This window comes from Saccostrea cucullata, unplaced genomic scaffold (genome assembly GCF_032062105.1).
Source record: "Saccostrea cucullata isolate Sc308-1 unplaced genomic scaffold, CSIRO_AGI_Scuc_v1 ctg396, whole genome shotgun sequence".
Classification (NCBI taxonomy): Eukaryota; Metazoa; Mollusca; class Bivalvia; order Ostreida; family Ostreidae; genus Saccostrea; species Saccostrea cuccullata.
In genome coordinates this window covers 275,054-291,042 of record NW_026933195.1, presented here as the reverse complement: position 1 = coordinate 291,042, position 15,989 = coordinate 275,054, and the positions used below count along the sequence as shown (strand labels likewise).

Here is a 15,989-nt window from a genome sequence, read left to right as displayed (position 1 = left end):
ATTGATAGCAAATGAAAAACCTCAGTCTTTCATACACAAATACAATAAATTAAAACAGATTATTATACATGTATATCTATAACGATACTTTTATTTATCAACATTATTCACATACCAATTCATTCACACCGATTCCAATCAAAACATCTGTGTCACAACAGAAAAACTCTAATTAACTTCATAACACTGTGTAAAATAATAGGCAAATTAAAAACGATACACATAAACATGAATCCAAATTTGCTAAATAATGTTTTCTTATTTACATTTAAAAAGATACTGCATATATTAGATCTCATATTTACCCAATATAACAGGTAATTATTATATATTTATATATACATAATTTTATAACACATTTCCAATTAGCATTTTGTAATTTCGTCCTTCAAAGATATCCATTAAAATTTTCAGCTTTTCCATTTTCATATAATGATCCATGTACATAAGATATAAAGCAAATATTATTTAATTTCAATTCCCTTTTCGTAGCTTTGTTTGAAAATTTAATGTAACAAACACAATGACTGAATGTTTCCCTTGTACGGAAACTCAAAAGCATTGGATAGTTGAAAAAAGGGGGGAGGTGCAATATGTCTAATCAAATTTTTGGGTAAAATGTGTAAAAATCTGATGTATAGTGAACTCATTTAAGGAAATCATTATAAACAATTAAAATACATGCATATCACAGCTACCAAAACTCTCAATTTATTTTCAACCTTATTCTGAAGAAATGACAAATAATTTTGGAACAAGCAGCAAGCACTTTAAAGAACTGAAAGCTGACAATAATTAAACAAGACATAAAAAAAATAATCCAATAATTTTCCTTTCCTAAAATAATTTTAACCAGAAAATGTATAATAAGCAAACAAAAATTCATCATTTTTTTTTTTTGACATATGATACTGATAAATTTCTTTCTATACAAGTTCAAACAATAGAGAAAATAAAATAACTGAATTCTGACCAGCAGAACTATAGAAAAGAGGGAAAGATTTTATCCTAGTAAGCAGATCAATGTGTACAGAATATACAGTTAAACCCTATTATCTTGAACTTGAAGGGAATAAACTTCACAAGATACCCCAACGATTCGAGATAACCATGGTAAAAAAAAAGCATGATAGTGGTTGGGACATATTCTTAGGATTCGAGATATTGACATTCAAGACAATAAAGTCAACTTTACGTACATACTGTAGTTGTGTGTAAGTATAGCAGGGTGTATAAAGATATCGTAAAATAAAGATGGTATCCACATGAATTTCATAAAATAGGGAATGGTTTTGATCTAGGTTTTGTGGACAATTAAGATATTTTATTACTACTAGTAAGGATGAATTCAAAGGGTGACACTTTGTTGGCCTTCTGTTGTGTGATATCCTACAATAAATAAATGGTTTTTTGGTTTCATGGCTAGGTATTTCAAAGGTTTTTCTTCCAATTCAGAAGCAAGGAAATTTTACTTCTCTTTGGTTCATGGTGAAAGTAAAATACCACAATATATTAATCATTAACTAGAATTGAGCCTTCTATAAGAGCTGCCCACATAAATAACTATACATAATGTCTGTTGATTGATACCATGTATCAAAGTCAAAGCTAAACAAGAAATAACCATGTAATGTCATGTCCATGCAAAACAAAATTAAGCCTTGATAAATATTTCGACACATTCTTACAATGAATATAATAACATTTTCTTCTTGACAACATTATTTATGCATAATTTCACTAGAATATCTGAATGTTAACATAATATCCTTGTCAATGGTAATGTTAACTCTGTATTTTCTGTTATAAATTGGATGTCTAGCAATACTATAATTTCTAAGGAAAATCAAGTTAGGTGAAATTTGAGTGATTTACAATATGGACTACTTGATTTATTTATAATGTACAGTGTACCTACTTGCTATGGTGCAAACTCAAGAGTTTTATACCAATAAAGTGCATATGGTGCCGGTTTCTAAGATATACAAGATGGCAAAGCCCTCACAACAGTTAAAATTGGCAAGACAAAAAGGTGAAAATGAGAATTAAACCTGACAGAATATTGAAAATGAATTCATTTCTATATCTATTAATCTCTAACAAGCACCAAAATAATAAACAAGGAAAAGTTGGAGAGACTGAACAAAAGTAGAGAATAATCTCATGCAGGACAGGGAAAGCACATCAAGACAGATTCTACATAAACCATTCTTTTTAAAAAATGCCCTGAGTACACAGTATTAAAAAGACGAATCAACAGTTTTGCTTGGTTTCTTTTTTCAAACTTTCAAAACATTCATCTTACACCCTACTGTGTCTTATACAGAATGTTTAAAAAAAGGCATTTTTGTCACAGAGAAAATGGCAGCAAGCTAAACAGAATCGAAACTACTGAGAATCAACTAATGAAACCCTCTGTCTACACGACAGGTATTTTCTATAACCCCGCCCCACATGTCTGTCAGTGGAGTCTCTTTGTAGAAGTTCAGTGAGGAAGATCTTCAACAACCTCCACGTAATTCACGGGAAAGAAGCCGGTTCGTCCGTGCAGCGAGCCCTCGTACCAATTCTCGTCGATCTGTGAGATGAGCTTGATCATGTCTCCCTCTGAGAATCCGAGTTCTCCCTCGTTCTCTGGCTCAAAGTCGTACAGAGCTTTTGCACATGGCTCTTTCTTGGCTGAAAATAAATGTACAGATAATAAAAACTAAGTTTGATTAACTTGCATATGGTCATGTATTATTTATGTTCTTACCTTGCACAAAATTGAAAGTGAGTTAGATTAGTCATGAGTCTGAGGTTAAAAAATTAGTACACATGTATAGTCTTTGAGTGAAAACTTAAGCTTTTAATAGCATGATTAATTTTAGAGAGTAATATTTCAAGTTTCAGGGAATATCAGTAGTTATCCCTCTTTGTTCATATACAACCATTTCTCAATGCCTCCTGCTTTATACCCTTGCTGCTCATTATTCAGTATACAATGGCATCTTTTTATGTAATATTAAAATTTTTACTTTTATCTTTTGAATGCATCTGTTCACACAGATAAATAATAAAAATATTCTACTGAGAAATGTGGATTTACACAAATCAAAAATTATTTTTTGTTTATTTTAAAGAGGTACACCAAAACATGCCATGTAGCTGAACATACTGGTATTCATGCAGTTTTGAAATTCTCATTCTGAATCCAAAACTCACAAAGGCCTAAAAAGTAGGGTCTAAAAATTGGGTTTGTTGCTCAATCTCCATCTTTTATATATGACAAGTTACTTATGAATTTTAATCTGATTCATGGTTTCTCAAGGACCCAAAAAGATGTTTCTTGATTGATGAAAGTGTGTCAAATGAACTTTTTTGTACATTTTGAGTTTTTTAAAATTGTGCTGAAATAGTGATGCTTAAGTTGCATACAAGCAAGGTTTAATATGCTGAAAGTGAGCGAGATTTTCTAGCTGACTTGTTCATATTAACTTCTTAAGATATTAACTTAGCAAGATATTTCTTTTCAAGGTTGATGATCCGACTTATAAAGAGACTTATAAAGATAGAGAAAATTCAATCAGTCATGCTTCAGATGTTGCATGTGACCTATGTTTTGGATGAGTGATCATAAAATTTTAATTTTTGATGACATTTCAATGCAAAATAACTAGAAGTCCCACATCTTCACAACATTTAGGTTTTCTGATATCATTCTTCTTTGTGAATAGACGAGTGCCCTTCCATTCTCAGCTATCAAACTGAAATTTTTTTGTTAAAAATGCATGGATATTCATGCGATAAGATATGCTTTGCATGCTGCATTTCATAGTATTTGTGATCAAAGCTGTAAGAGCAGGCCAGTTCCCCAGTGGGTAAGTCTTAGAACCACTTACGTTGTACTGATGTATATGACATCATTCTGGGTGGACACTCGGTCTCAGGTTCATCATGTACTACATTAACTAGAACATTTTAAAAATGCTGAGGTTAGGATAAATCCTACACTGACGGTCAATTGGACCAAACTTACATAAGATAAAAGTGTCTTGGGATACATATCAATAATGATGCTTTAGATGTTGCTTATAAAGAGTCTGTCTGACTAAGTAAAGAATCTTTCTCCAGCCAAGTCGGTGTAAACAAGTTTTAAAGATGACCTCACCTTGAAGACTAACATTTGAGTACAGGTCCAGACATAACTGTTATCACTGACAGAAACCTCTACTTGATACTTACTCTTGGGGTGCATCAAAGTTTTTAAACCTCTAAAAAACTTACCTACTGGAGTAAAGGTTATTACAAACAATGTTGTACTAGTAACTAATGATGTTATTAGATTTCTGCGGTAACTAGTTGCTATACTAGTTACTTTTAAGAGGTAACTAGATTTATACCATAGATTTCAAACTTACGTGCACTAGGAGCGGGGGTGTTGTTAAAATTGTAGCTGTCAGCAGTATCATACATGTGGTTTGAAGCAGTTGATATTCGGCTCGATGACTTTGGTACGTACTCTTTCTTTGGTCTAGATAAAGCTTCACTGCGTCTGAAATGAAAAATTTAAAATACTATTTTTTGTACACATCAATTTTCACTTTATAGAAATAAAAATAAAATTTATCTAGAATAACCCTTGCAATTTTCCTTAAATTTCATCTGCTTTACAATAAACCTGGTTTGTTTTATACATATACACACATACGTGCTTTACCTGAGATGTAATTCTGCTTGCAGAACACTTACTTTTGCTCTATGGTATCCAGCAAATCATCAAGGAGTGTTGCCGCGTTTTTGTGGTACTCCTTTTGAGCCTCAATGAACGACTGAAGCTGTGCAATCTGCTCCACCTTAAACAGAGAACAACCTTTAAAGACAGGACTCAGAGAAAATATTTTTAGATATATTTTGATCCAATGGTGTTCAAGAAATATTATCATTTACTAGTATTATTATCCTCAAATAAATATATTCACTGAATTCACTAGGACATGTAACTGTTTATAATGTGCGAATAAGAGATTGTAGTACGGGGTACATGCACTAGTAATAGGTCAACATGAATATCTAATACCTGATGAACAGGAATTCAATTCAAGCAACCTTTTCACTCACTCAAAGGCTTTTATTGCCATATTTACACTCACCCTCTCTCTCTCTAAAGATTCTCCCCATTTCTCCTCTGTTCAATCCAACTCATATCCTACTTTTGTCTATCCCATTCCCCCTCCCAATTCAGTCCGTTTTTATCCTTTCTTACAAACCCTTTTTAAAATCCTTATAGTCAGCTCTCTTATCTACAAACCTTCTTAAATTGAATACATTCAGTACATTTTTTTTTCTTATCATCAATAAACAAATACTAACTTCATTTTCCAGTAAGTTTTGCATAGCTTTTTCTGCAAGCTCCTTGGATTCCTCAAACTTTTCCTCCGCCACTCGGATTTCTTCATCCGACACATTGGACCCTACAGAAAATCCGACAACAACTCAATATTGAAACATTTGAAGAACAACTTAACCAATTCTGATACTGCCGAATGTGATAGAAGAGCTTCAAGCAGATATTTCACACTGTTAAAAGCAAAATAGCTCACACAATGTCTAGCCTGTAATACAAATAACTCTTCAATGGTAATATCTCAAGCAAAACTCCAGACTATGATTTATTTACAGGCAAACAAATGCGAAATTTAATTCTCGATCATTATCAACAAATAAAATTCCTTTTTCATCTTAAATATGCAAAATAAAATGTTCAAATATGTATTCTCTCTTTGTTTTTGAAGTTACATATAGGGTGATACATAAATTGGGTGAAATACATCAATAAGCAGCTAGAAAGCATATATTTGATTCGACTTTTAATATTAAGTCCTGTCAGGTTTTTTAAAACAGTTTACAAAACTGATCTCATAAAAAGCTTTACTCAGCATGGAAAATTAGTTAGGTCTTACGACTCTGTTAGAATGCAGCAAAAAAAAAAAAATCTCAGTTTCACCAAGCCACCAAATTCATGCCAATATTTTTTAAATCATGCACCACCACTTAAAATATCAAAAAATGAAAATATGGTATACAATATGTAGCATGCAAGCATTCTAAATTTGATATCAAATTTCTTATCAAAATGCACTGTTTAATATCACCAAGTATAATCACCTAACATTGATATTTCTCTGGCCAACTAAATACAAGGGGGCAACATGCAGGGATGTCTGAAATAAGGGTCAATTGAAATGTTTTGTTTTAATGCATCCATTTTTTTCTTTTTCCTTTTTAAGAAAAAATTAACGCAAGCACAATAATGAAAATCAAGTCCCACAATGAACTGAATTGGGGGTGGTGTGTTGGTTCTGACTGAATCAGAGAACACACGATTTCAATACCACATGCAGAGGAGGAAAATAAGATGTACATGACACAATAAGAGGCCCTTTGGCCACATCGCTCTCCCTAGCTGTCTAGAACTCAAAAGTAAGGATTTTCATACCTTTCAGCATAAAAAAGATAATCATTTAAGAGTTTTCTTTACACTAAATGAATGGGGATTTTTTGCATTGATCTAGCTTATTGCAGATTGAAATTGAATAATAACTATTTTTCCTCTTCATATACATGTACTAAGTAATTATTCTTGCAGACCCCCAAATATGTTCCCACCTTAGCTTCAAAGAGCTCAATTTACAACAAGTTCTGTTATTTTCTATTCCAGTTGAAAAAAAAATAAATTTGCTTTATGCAAGGATGCTATATATGCAAAGTCTGAATAAAAATTAGATAAATTAAGCAACACTTATATATTGACTTTCATTCAACATGCAGGATGACAGCAGACAAATTTGACCAGAGAAGCTCACCTGAGCTTTTTTATTTTTTAGCTGAGGTGAAACAGGTAACACCCCAGGACAATGTATCCCCATGCAGGACAGAACTAAAGCCAGAGCTAGCCCAGTGTATACAGAAATATCATAGTATACCTGCTGTTTTTCCACCAGCTTCTGCAGTGCCAAATATAGCATAATCAGGTCAAAGGTGACATAATCAGTTCAGGTATTGTGTAATTAGGTCACACTATAAGTATGGTCTACCTCACATTATTCATGTCAATATCTAAGACTATGTGTGCCTGACTATTACAGAGTGTGTTGGCGTGTAATTTTAAAATGTCGTGGTTTGAACATCCTGATGTATCATTTAATGATGTCACAAACGCTCAAGTGATGTGTCATGAATCTCGATTAAAATACATGTACAATGTCCTAGCATGGATCATACTGCATGATAAAAACAAGAATTCTTTCACATTTCCTTGTGTTTTAGTCAAAGAGCTTCATGTTGTCTCATATTTCCTTCCCTATAAATAAATAAATCACGCCATATGCTTTGTTTCCTTAAATAAATACCTCAGTGCTTATACATGTACACTTGCACTGAAAATCGTTATGCAATATTTCCTAACAATGACATATTATCTGTTAAATACTTATTGTGTGATAACATGAATCCTATTCTGGGTTTATGATTTTCAGTCGCAAATAACAAGCTACAAAGAATAAGGATTTTTTTTATTTTATAAATTCATTCATCAAATTCAAATGTTCCTCATTTATTTGTTTAAAACACTCAAAGAAAACAACACTTTGGTACAACCAAGATTTTCAAGTATCATACTCTGTAACCAAAACTGCTAATTGGACGGTTAGTTATTACAGCAACACAAGACAGAAATAAGTACTTAAGATCGTCCCTAGATCTTAGTGTTATATCATTTTATCTTTGTTGAAATATACTACTGTTTTAATCCTGTTCAGTGACATAATTATTCCCAAATACTCTTGTGACTGTGCAAAATTGAAAGAATATTTTTTTAACCATAAAAATATACATATAAAAAAAAATTGAATAAAGTATTTGAAAGAAAAACAATACTGCTGGATCAAATAAAGCAAGTGCACATGGAGACAAAAAAATTTAAAAGAAATATCCAAACCAGCTTTGAAGCCTTTCAAATGGACTCATTCAAGAGCCTTACAATGGAAGTAAAATGTTGTTGCTGTTTTTAAGTATAAATCCAACTCAAAACAATAAATTTGCTGAAAAGGAAATCTTATATTGCTACGCAAAGTGCTCAAGGGTTGTAAAAAGCTAAATTTAGTTCATTAATAATTTTAATTTGTTATCTATGGATCATGTATTTGTTAACATATTTGTAACTAAAAATACAAATTACAGATATATATTTTTTATACATGTATATCCTCAATTTAATCCTGTTAATAATACTTGATAAATATTACTGTATTATTAAACAAATTGCTTCTTTTTCTTCCTGATTCAAATACCCACTACAATAATAATACATGCAGGTAAAATGTAATATAGTTAAAGTTTACACATTTGTTTTTTTTTCCCTCATATATATAAGATATAGCTCTAATACATAGCTAACTGGCATGTAAATATTTCCATATACAGGGCCAAAAATAAAATTAACTTTGTTTGGCATTGCTGTCCGAATATGTAACATATATAATTTTTTTCGTTATATTTATCCAGATTTAGGTGTCTGTAGGTTTGAGTAATATACAAAATAGGAAAGAATCATGTAAACGCTTGATTAACTGAAAAGTTAACATTAAAAAGCGTCTATGTGATGTTGAATATGCATGGCTGTCGAAAGCGGTAAAGTAAAACTCGGTATAACAGAAGCTGAAGGCATGACTCTCCGTGGTAATGTGTTTTAAATGGCAAAAATATACTGACGAATCAGTTATACCGGTTTGAAATAAAAATCTCAAGGTACAATGTCCTGTCTGATTTGCTAGATGAATCTATAGCGGCCATGCTTAAATTCGTGCATACGAAAACGACTTTTTTTGCCAATTCAATGTCGGCGATTTTTTTATACATATACACTGTATATAATAAAAGTTTAAAACTAATAGGGTTTGAAAATAAATAACAACTGGGAATCAAATCGGGCTGCAGTTGTTGCTAAACAACCAGAAACCCATGACGCACAGATACTAACAACATTTCTAAAATTGAAAAAAAAATATTTTCCCTACCTACCAACCCAAACGTATTAAGACTGAGTCAGCAACGCCAAATCAACAATATTTTAATTGTGGCCCAGTAGCATTATAAATTTTCTCATTAAAACTTTTGAGATCCCATACTAAAGTCCTACATTTTTTTCCTCCATGGAAAATTCTGGAGAATCTTTTAGACTGAAGAAACCCCCTTAAATATGCATTTGAATGAAAGCAATTTGAAGTCAACACTACTTAGTAGCAATACCTGTTCTGATTAATTATTCACAATCAAAGCACATTATTATCATTTACATGTATATTGCAAATATATGTACTGAATTCCTAAAAGCCAAGTGGTAAGCATTTCTGCTGAAATATCATATTTGGGGAGGGCAATAGCTTAAGCTTTAAGGACAATGAACACTTTAAAATGAAAGTACCAAAAGTACTGTTATGCTTGATCCATGCAATACAGTACAACAATGTATATTTACTCGAAAAAAAAACAATGGGGTCTAATCTATGAAAATGCTACAAACCCCCAACATGCACTGAAGCACAAATTATACTTAAACATTTGAAGTCCTACCTCCTGCAAAGAAAAGAACACGGAAAATCAAACACAGGCCATGGTTACCAAGCCACAAACAGACAAACCACACAGCAAAATCATTCATATATGCCATTCGACTTAGCTAAAATACTTCTAAATGTCCATGAAATGATATAAAAGAGGATGAAATCATTAAGCATATATGGAAAAAAAAAATTATTTCAATCCGGATACATGTATATATCCCTAACCTTCCGAAATTCAAGAAAAAATATTCTGATGAATTCACCTTCTTTTTAAAATTTTTTTTTTATCAATGACCTAATGACCTTACCTTTTTCTTTCTTTCTTTTCTTACAATCAAAATCAAGCCTTCTACCAGACAGCTTCTTCCTGTGGTGCTGTAGATAGATGTACATCACATTTATCTTTCAACTTAAAACTTAACCAATAAAACACCTTGTCTTCATCAAAATACAATGAACAGAAATACAGTAATTGACACAACCCCCCCCCCCCCACCCTTTTCTTTCTACCACAACCAAAGAAAGAAAGAAATACACTTTTGTGGGCACAATTCAAAACAAGTCCTTCCAGTAAGAGGGTTATACAAAATGTTCAAAAGAAAACACAGAGCTTCATCAATTTGACACTAATTTTACAGCAGTTATCTTTCTTTGCTGAGAGTTACCCCCCTTACTTATTCCTCAGATTTATAAATTTTTTCTCCCTATAAGAAATTGACCTTGTCCTTGACCTACATTGACCTCCTTGAGGTCCTTGGCCTGGAGATCTGCTAGCGGTCCTAGGAAGTTCTGTTTGACCTCGTCCTCCAGGGCGTACTCTGTGGTCCCCAGCCTCCGATCTGTTTAGAACACCAGTCTCCATCGCCTTAAATATAATATCAATGATATTCAAGTTAGATATAATCCCCTGAAATCATATGTTGAAAAGACATCAGTTAACACATTAAAAAATACATGAAAAAACAATATCTTATATCAATATAATATAGATTTGAGGTAAATTTTAGTCCATTCAATGTAAATGAATAGATTTTCTTTAAACTTTTATTTCTTGTTTCAGTGCACATGCACGTAGCTGCATGCCTTGTAAATTTGTTAATTTATTTATAGATTCAGCATTTATATAAATGTTCTCTGTCTTGTGTGATTAATAAGGCCTAAGTTTATCAAGTAATCAATCAAAATTTTAACTCTGAATTTGACCTCTATAAATAACCTTCTAATATAGACCTTCAACATTGACCTTCACGTTTGTCAATTATTTTGCCCAGATATGTAGTTACTAGCTAATGTTATTTCAAAGTCAAGGTCATCATCCATTATAAATGAAAAAAGCACTATAAAGAAAGATACACAAAGACAGACAAACATATAAATCAAAGACCAAAAAAGAATATTCTTATCAGCATCTTTAATATGAAGTATGTACACAATGCAAATGTCAAGCATCCTAATCATAAACTTCAAAGTTCATGACTAATTTTCATGACAGCTTCACTTTTACTTTATCGGGTTACCACACTTTAAACTGAAGTATTTGAAAAGTGAGACCAAATTTAAAGAAATGGGGGTAATTAAATATTAACTAACTTTTCCTGCTCCTACTTCCCCTATGTTAGTGTGAAAAGACTGAACAGGAAATTATAACTAGTAAGGTGAAGAGAATATACTCTAGAACACTTATAGAGAGCTTGGATTCACATTAATTAAGATCACAGATGTATTTACATCTCTATACACACAGAGACAGTGGGCTGCGCAGGGAAAAAAAGATCAATGAAACCCAGAACAACTGTCACAGGGCCTGCACAGGGGGATGGCAGGAATAATTCAATGAATTAACTGTTGTCATATCCTACATCCTAAACATAAAACAAATTATCATCCCTCAAACACAAGGCTGAAGGGAAATGAATAGCTCTGAAGGATATATACCGGTACATATACATCAATTCATCCATCAATCCTCAACTTGTGTGTGTATAACGAATGAATGTAAATATACAAACTGTATGTGGTGTACCACAAAATATGAGACTTGTTGATCGAAATTTGAAGGAAATTATTTTTGAACTTTGAAAGATACATTATTATAAGATGATAGCACATGTACCACTTTAAATCAATTCAATCTACCCAATCAATGTATCCCTGTCACACCTGTTCTATACTGTTAATAATGTACTTGTTAAAAATTAACTTCCCAGTGAACAATATCAAACTTATCTGGGGAGAAAATAGTTTACAAACTTCATATTAAATTGTGCACTACCTCTATCAAACAACAATCCTATAAGATGAGCAGTCTGTTTACATTATAATGGCAGCAAAACAAAAGAGCGAGGCGACCTTGTTACTAATTGTGTGTTATCATTTGCTGGCACAACTTAAAACAGGTTTCTGGTTGCACAAGTTTGGTGAGAAGATAATGGAATCAGAGTCATTAATCATTTGTTTAGACACAACTACTGTTCTCCTTAAATATCTCAAAACTTGGGACTTTCTGTATAGGCATCCTTAAATTGTAAGACTTTACTTAGACTAAGAGTACCGGTATATTAATTTAAAAATTTTAATCCTAATACTTAACTGTTGCTACAAATTTTTAAATGAATTAATGAATACTAAGACGACAATAATGCACTTTACCTAAAATCTGGGTTTTTTTTGGGGGGGGGGGGGGTTACTAGGGAGTCTACATTGAGATATCTAAATTACAACAAGATTGGAGTTCGGTAACTAATAAATCACTGTAAATGTGATGGATAATGATAAATGAAATAGCATTATTCTTTTTTCTATTTGTGGTAAAACCATACAGTAAAAAAAGTTTCTCTCCATTCTGATAAATATCCACTGTGAAAATGATATTCTGTCAGGCATGTCTTCCCTAAATCACTGGCTAATTTAGATATATTCTCAAAAGAGATTTAAACATTCCATTTACTGATCTCGGGTGACACTTGTAATGACATGAACAAGATAAGCCTTAGGCCATTTTTTTTTTAAATTCTTTAGTTACATTCATTCTTTATAGCCTATAATCTGTGCAGACTTTTAAGACTATAAAAGCAAATTAGTTTAGTTGCTAAGTGAATTGTCATGAGGTTACATAAGGAAATTGACAAAAGCATTATCTCAGGTGATAATCTAGATTTTACATAATGTTCTAACAGGTGTTACAACCCATCATGTACAAAGTATTTTACCTGGACTATATGTAAACAATGACATAGATCACATCTCGGTTACATTTGTATTATTGTATACTTAATTGACACCAGGCACTGTTATACGTAGGACAGTGTAACATGTTACACGAGTAATCCAGCTATTTTTATAACCCTATGTTTCGCATATATATGTAAACTTTTAATTTAACTATTCAACTTTTTTAGTACTGTGATATTTTATCTCCTTTGAAGTGTATACTTTATATAGCTCAGACATGAGGCAGCTAGTGTCTAAATACATTCAAGGATTAGGTGTAATTCTTTCTCAGAAAAGTGATAACTTTAACCTGATTCTATGTCAAACCATATATGGCATAAATATATCGGTCAAGTGTACCCTTAAAAAAGCCCTCCATTTCATAAAATTAAGGCTGTAAATAGTTTTTGTGTAACAAATCATTTTTACATTTTTTTTCTCCTAAAACTCAAAGTGTAACTTTCCAAACTCATGTCAGATCAATTAAATCAGACAAATATTTAGACATGTCACAAAATTTACGTATCAAATAGTCCTACGATGTTTTCCCTTTATTTCAAAGTAAACAGTTGGAGATCAGTTGTAACAGGCTAGGGGCTGAGGTTTATGGACAAAATCTCTTTGGACCTTACAACAATTGAATTTAGATTTTTTTTAAATTTCAAAGCCACATTTTTGTCAAATGAAGCAGTTAATTTTGCTGGTAGGCGGTAGTTCTTAGGGAAACAAAATGAGTCCTGAAACATTTTTGGAGTGCATTATTACTTGCTTTCTGCTCAATATTCATTTGTAGAAGTGATGTCAATATTCTGTGGACTTAATGTCATTTACTTTCCCTATGTCTTAACTAATTCTGAACTACAACCATGACAACACTGACAAAAACAAACATTGTCTTCCTTCTTCAATGATTTTGGCCTCTTGTTCCTTTTTTTCCCTAGAGACATAAATATCTTGAAAGGAAATCTGTATCTTGAGATACTTTCAAGTTTTGTACAAGCATTACATACAAGTGTGTTCATGGAACTTTGAACTTCAACCAACTGATCTTACAACCTGAAAGTCGAGATGATATGGAGTCCACGTGAGACGAGAAGCTTATATTTTATGCAACTTTGTGATAGTAAACCAGGTTAACCACACACACAGCAGTTCAAATTCATCTAAAAAATCGAATTTCTGGCAGCATAAATGTGGAGTCTGTCCCATAAAAAAACTCACCGAACACCATATCTTCACCCAGGTCTTTGCCGTGCCGGATCATGTGTTCCCCCAATGTCCCCTCTGGTTGTGGGTAGGAAATATTCTTTGTGTTTCCTCTAACCTTGGAGAAGTTATTTACAACCATCATTTTTGTTCTGGAAGCTGAAAATTTACAAAAAGCCATGTTTTACTGAGTTTGTGATTGAGTCAAATACATTTTATATCAGAAGAGCTAAAAACTTTGTTTTTCTTTAGAATACTGTAAAATCACATACTTTTGTGGGGTCAAATTTTCGAGGTTTAATTGAAAAGATATCTGTCTGTGGGGATTTTATTCTGTGTTTGGAGAATGCTAAGTAGTAGTTCAAATGAAGTTTCATGGTTGACATAAATTCTTAGGTTTCTCCATCCCCCCCCCCAAAAAAAATTAAACCCCCACAAAATTAGTGATTTCACAGTAGATTTAAGAGTAGTTAACTGAAGTTAGTTACCTGGATTTGGTTGGAGATATTCCTGTGTTTTTGAAATTAAGTCATCCACCAACTTTGACATCACGTCAATTTTCTGTAAAACATAAGTAGACTATTACTTATTCACCTGTGTATAGCACATGTAATTTTTGAATGTTTTACAGATTAATAAATATTTTGGACTTTTTAGTTGCGGTTTTTCAAAAATAACAATTATCTGTGAATATCTCAGATGTAGTTTAGAGGATTACTTACCCTTTCCATTTCTACAAATTCATCATCTAGCTCTGTTCCTTTAGCACCACCAATCTTTTCACTCATATACTAAATTCAAAAATACGTATATAATTATATTGTTCTAAGAAAAAAACTTAAATATTTTCATGCTTGTTCATTTAAAGTTTTAAACATTGATAAGTGATTCGTGAATAACTCAAGATTTTAAAGAAGATAAATTTTTGCATAAAAAATACAGAATTATTGGTAAAAAAAAAAATAAGTGTGGCATAACTAGGATGATTTTTTTTCATTAAGAAATACAGTTATGAATGATAGGCCTGGAATTTTTAAACATATCCCAGATACAACAATAATGCTCTATCCTTATCAGAATTTATTTTGTTATATATATGGTACGATGTCTTCATTATTATTCAATTGATTGTATTTTTTCATCATTTTCTCATTTATGAACTTAAAGGGAAATAAAATCCGTTTTTATTTTGCAATAACACAAACCGGTCCAGTCACAACACAGGGATCGTGCCTTATTAACTAACTCATTGATAATTGCGCACTAAACAGAAAGTACCTGGTTTGCTTTGTTAAACTGCTTCTTGAATCCTTCCCACGACATGTTGATAGATATTTATCACTTCAATCCAAAGCTGTCAAAATTTATTATTTAGACTTACTCCCACTAAATCTGTTGACGAATTAGTTCACTAGTTCCGCAGCTAATAGTCAGGAACGTGGAAAACATTATGAATCGGATAAATTTGGAATTATATGTAATTGTCATGCGAAAGATTTAATTTCAACAGAATTTGTTTAAATTCATTTTTTAATAGTAATAAAAAAAAAAAGAAATAAACACATACTGTATGAGATTAATTTGAAATAAATGAATTAACAAGAATAATTTTTAAGATCAAAGAAACAAAAAATCCAAATGGAAGAACAACTTGAAATTAAATGATAAAATCAGCATAAACAAAATGTGATTTTACAGAAAATTACATATTTAAAAGCGTGTTTTAAAATTTACATTGGCCAAAACACTCACTTGAATCATTTGAATGTATGACATATGGTATGACGAATACCTGTTTAAACGCTATCGCACATTTACTATAAAAATCGAGTACTGCGGATATAAAAATTAATTTATATCAATATTCGGTTGTATGGATGATTCAATAATTTTAAAGTTAACAAATGGAATGTTTTTAAAAGTTATATAAATTGCCTTTACCCTGATTATGGATTCATTTTAACTAGAGGG

General features: G+C 31.8%; 1 protein-coding gene across 1 annotated transcript; it reads right to left on the bottom strand.

Moving 5' to 3' along the window:
* Positions 1 to 59: 59 nt before the first annotated feature.
* Positions 60 to 15,450, bottom strand: LOC134237597 (endophilin-A3-like). Its single transcript, XM_062719726.1, has 13 exons — positions 15,297 to 15,450; positions 14,741 to 14,809; positions 14,507 to 14,579; positions 14,030 to 14,177; positions 13,004 to 13,059; positions 10,338 to 10,420; positions 9,911 to 9,977; positions 6,966 to 6,986; positions 5,353 to 5,453; positions 4,732 to 4,835; positions 4,401 to 4,534; positions 3,882 to 3,950; positions 60 to 2,679 (listed from the first exon to the last, which is right to left on the bottom strand). Exons 1-13 carry the CDS (start codon positions 15,339 to 15,341, stop codon positions 2,486 to 2,488), a joined length of 1,164 nt encoding a protein of 387 aa, XP_062575710.1. The 5' UTR covers positions 15,342 to 15,450; the 3' UTR covers positions 60 to 2,485.
* Between the last annotated feature and the right edge of the window lie 539 nt (positions 15,451 to 15,989).